At 35.3% G+C, this 3,613-nt stretch overlaps 1 protein-coding gene across 1 annotated transcript; it reads left to right on the top strand.

Moving 5' to 3' along the window:
* Window positions 1-1,222: 1,222 nt before the first annotated feature.
* Window positions 1,223-1,691, top strand: LOC117242189. Its single transcript, XM_033508656.1, has one exon. It carries the CDS (start codon window positions 1,249-1,251, stop codon window positions 1,669-1,671), a length of 423 nt encoding a protein of 140 aa, XP_033364547.1. The 5' UTR covers window positions 1,223-1,248; the 3' UTR covers window positions 1,672-1,691.
* Window positions 1,692-3,613: the final 1,922 nt, after the last annotated feature.

The following is a 3,613-nucleotide window of genomic DNA, read 5'->3' as shown; positions in this document are numbered from 1 at the left end:
ATTCCAATAAAAAAAAAGAGGACCGAGAGAAGACAGCCTTCGTAACACAAAACGGACACTGGCAATGGAAATGTTTACCGTTTGGACTGAAAATCTCTCCCGCTATTTTTTAGTGCTTGCAAATATTCTTAGAAGAAATGGACTAACAGGATTCTGCATAAATTATATAGACAACATCCTAGTATTTTTCCGAAACATTCAATCAACACACCAGACACATAGAACAGTTGATGAAGGTTATGGAAAAAACAGGTTTCCGATTAAAACTGGCCAAATGTAAGCTAGCAGAAAAGTCAGTAACATATCTGGGTCACATCATCGAAGAAAACGGTGCGAGACCAGGGAGAGATAACCTCAAAGCGATACGAGAATTTAAACGCCCAAGAAACAATAAAAACGTGTGACAACTATTGGGAAAAATTAATTTTTATTAGAAATTTATAGAAGACGCGTGCAAACTCTTGGAACCACTCCACAATTTATTAAGGAAAAATGTAGAATTTATTTGGAACGAAGAATGTGAAAAATCATTTCAAAAGATTAAAGAATACCTCTTTTCAAGCCCAATCCTTTCAATATACGATCAGAAGAAAGAAGTATTTATTTATATGGATGCAAATGGAAACGGTTTACGAGCTGTCTTAAAGCAACCTCGAGAAAACGGAATGTTACATCCGGTTGCGTACTTTTCGAGAAAATTGAGACCAACAGAGGCAAAGAAGAAAGCAATCCACCTCGAATATCTGGCTATTAAAGAGGCGATTCAGTACTGGCAATAGTGGTTAATCGGTAGATATTTCACTGTTCTTTCAGACCATAAGCCGTTAGAATCAATGAGAATCAAAAGCAGAGACCCGATGAAACTTTAGGAGACCTAATGCACTACCTATCGCAGTATGATTTCAAGATCATCTACTCGCCGGGACAGGACAACGTAGAAGCAGATGCACTATCCAGGAATCCCGTCTTAGAAAGTTTTGAAAATGAAGAAGACGTTCTGAGAGTGGTGAATATTATTACAAAGAAGGACATAATTCAAGATCAGAAAGAAAACGAAAAAATATTAAAAATACAAAAAACCTCACAAAAAAATCAGAGATATTTTTCAAAAATATTAAAGGACGTCAACGTATATTCGTCTCACGAAAATTTGGAGAACACATCAAAAAAACGGTTCATGTATTTTTCGGTCACGTTGGAAGGAACCATATACTAAAGAAAATCCGACCTTTTTACTACTTCAAAAATATGGATCAGATAGTCGACAAATTCTGCAAACAATACGAAATCTGCATCAAGAATAAAAGCAGAACGAGAAGACCGATTGGATTTATGTCGAAACTAGGACCAGCTAAAAAACCGTTTGAAATAATGTCATTCAAGACGGTCGGAGGTTTTTCTAATAACAACTCACCGAAGAAATTTATGCATATTCTTATTGACCATTTTTCAAGGGCTTTTTTTGTGTCCACATCAAAAACACAACGCTCAGACGATATCATAGAACTTATAGATTCGACGGGAGAAACCGATTCTATAAGAATGATTCTCGCAGACAGATATCCAGTACTGACATCCAAAGAAATCCAAGAATACGCAAGGAAAAAGAACATCAAACTAATTTTCATTTCGACAGACTGTCCATCCTCGAACGGACTAACGAAAGGGTAAACCAAACACTAATAAACAGAATCAGATGCAAAATTAATGCAAACAAAAAAAAGAAAAACTGGACAAGAATCGCAAAAGAAAGTGTGGAAGAATACAATAACACCAGACAGTGTCACAGGATTTGCTCCGAATTACTTACTGCACGGAAAAAGAATTGAGATCGCTCCTAAAGGAACAATTGAAAATAAGATAGACTTAGAAAGAGACAGAGAAGAAGCATTTAAAAACTCAATGAGAAACTTCGAAATTAACAAACAGAAATACGATAAAAAAAAAAGAGAGCATGAATTTAAAATTGGCGATTTGATCTTCACTCACAGTAGGAATAAATTAAATAGAAATAAATTGGAGGAAATCCGGAAAGGGCCTTTCAAAATTCTAAAAAGGATCTCAAATTCTATGTACGAAGTGGATAACGATAATAGTAGACCTGGAGGAAATTTCTTCCACGCGTGTAAACTAATTCTTTATGAAAAGGACAATTAGCGATGCAATTGTCAACACGAGGAGGTGAGGTGTAAACTCCCTAAGAGTTCAAACGCGGATAAACAAAGGGACTTTCTCTGTTTAACGGAAAGTGTGGCCTTATTTGTTGTTACGGACAACCGATTTGCCGAACAGTCATTTTACAGACGGGCGGTTAGAAAAGAAGAAGGATTTTGAGCGTTATAAATAGACACGATCATAAGAGAGAAATTATTATTTAGAGTATTGAAGATTGACAGAGGAAAAGTGGTAGTTTATGACGTGGAAAATCGATTCTCGGTTTTCAGGTAGATCTTGTACAAAGCTTTGTTATTTATTATTATTTATTGTTATTAATTATCATTCATTGTTATTTACCTCTGTATTTTATTTAAGTATTGTTACAATAAACTCGATTTTCAGATTTTCAGAATCGATCCCTGAATTATCCTAGAATTGAACATTATATATGTCGGGTTATCATTAGAATTTAAGGCGCGTAACGATTCTTCGTTTGAATTAGCCATCGTTTTACGAAACAGAGATTATATTTACGCGAATATACAAGATTTTACAAAATATTATGAATAATGAGTTTAATGAATGATAAGATTAACAAACGATAAGTTTAACTAATGATTAGATTAAAGAATAATAAGTTTAACGAATAATAAGGGAAACGAATAATATGTCTTACGAATAATAAATTTAACGAATAATGAGATTAACGATTAATAGGTTTTACGAATAATAAATGTAATTAACGCTATTAACAATGTTCCTGGGTTCAAACGAATGCACGGTCAACGGGATAACTCTTTACTATGCGTAGAATAATTTTAAACACAAAAAAATACGATTGCTGAGACACTCGGTAAATTGCTCGATGTGTAACTTTCCAAGGCGATCGTACGAATAACAGACTGATGAAAATTTTCCACTCTTTACAATTGCGTTCGTTTATTGTATACGCGTTAGAAGCATCGAAAAAGTTCCAATCGCCGTTGCTAGGCAGTTTCTGCCTGGAATTTGATTCCTAATACAACGTGTGTCCCATTATATCGACATCTCCAAAGTACAATTCTATGTGTTTTCTAGGGAGAACAATACAACCGATCCACACCTTCGTCAGGCAAAACGTTTATCCCGTGACCGTGGCTACGTTCGGCGACCAGTTGTCACCTCGAACCCACTTTCGCTATCACAAATATCAAACAATTACAAATGACAACAATTGCTTAATTACAGCTATGATAATATCTAGGCTAAAGCATTAGAAGACTTTCCCAAAATTGCAAAGGGAAGGCTCCGGTTTTCCTTTCATCTCCGACATATATATATGACAGAAGGCAGAAACAACCACGTCCGGGTTTTTTTTTACACAATGCCGTTAAACAACGAACCTTAAATTCCCAATTGAGGCACCTTACCTTGAACAAATTGAGCCTCGTCTGCTTATTGAGAACGTTAGTTTCGC

This window comes from Bombus vosnesenskii, unplaced genomic scaffold (genome assembly GCF_011952255.1).
Source record: "Bombus vosnesenskii isolate JDL3184/JDL3185 unplaced genomic scaffold, Bvos_JDL3184-5_v1.1 scf7180000016264, whole genome shotgun sequence".
Taxonomy (NCBI): domain Eukaryota; kingdom Metazoa; phylum Arthropoda; class Insecta; order Hymenoptera; family Apidae; genus Bombus; species Bombus vosnesenskii.
Note: the sequence above shows the minus strand (reverse complement) of the source record. Positions and strands in the feature narration are given on the sequence as shown.

Coding starts and splice junctions, on each gene's coding strand:
- LOC117242189 (XM_033508656.1), top strand. CDS start 1,249: ATGGATCAGATAGTCGACAAATTCTGCAAACAATACGAAATCTGCATC.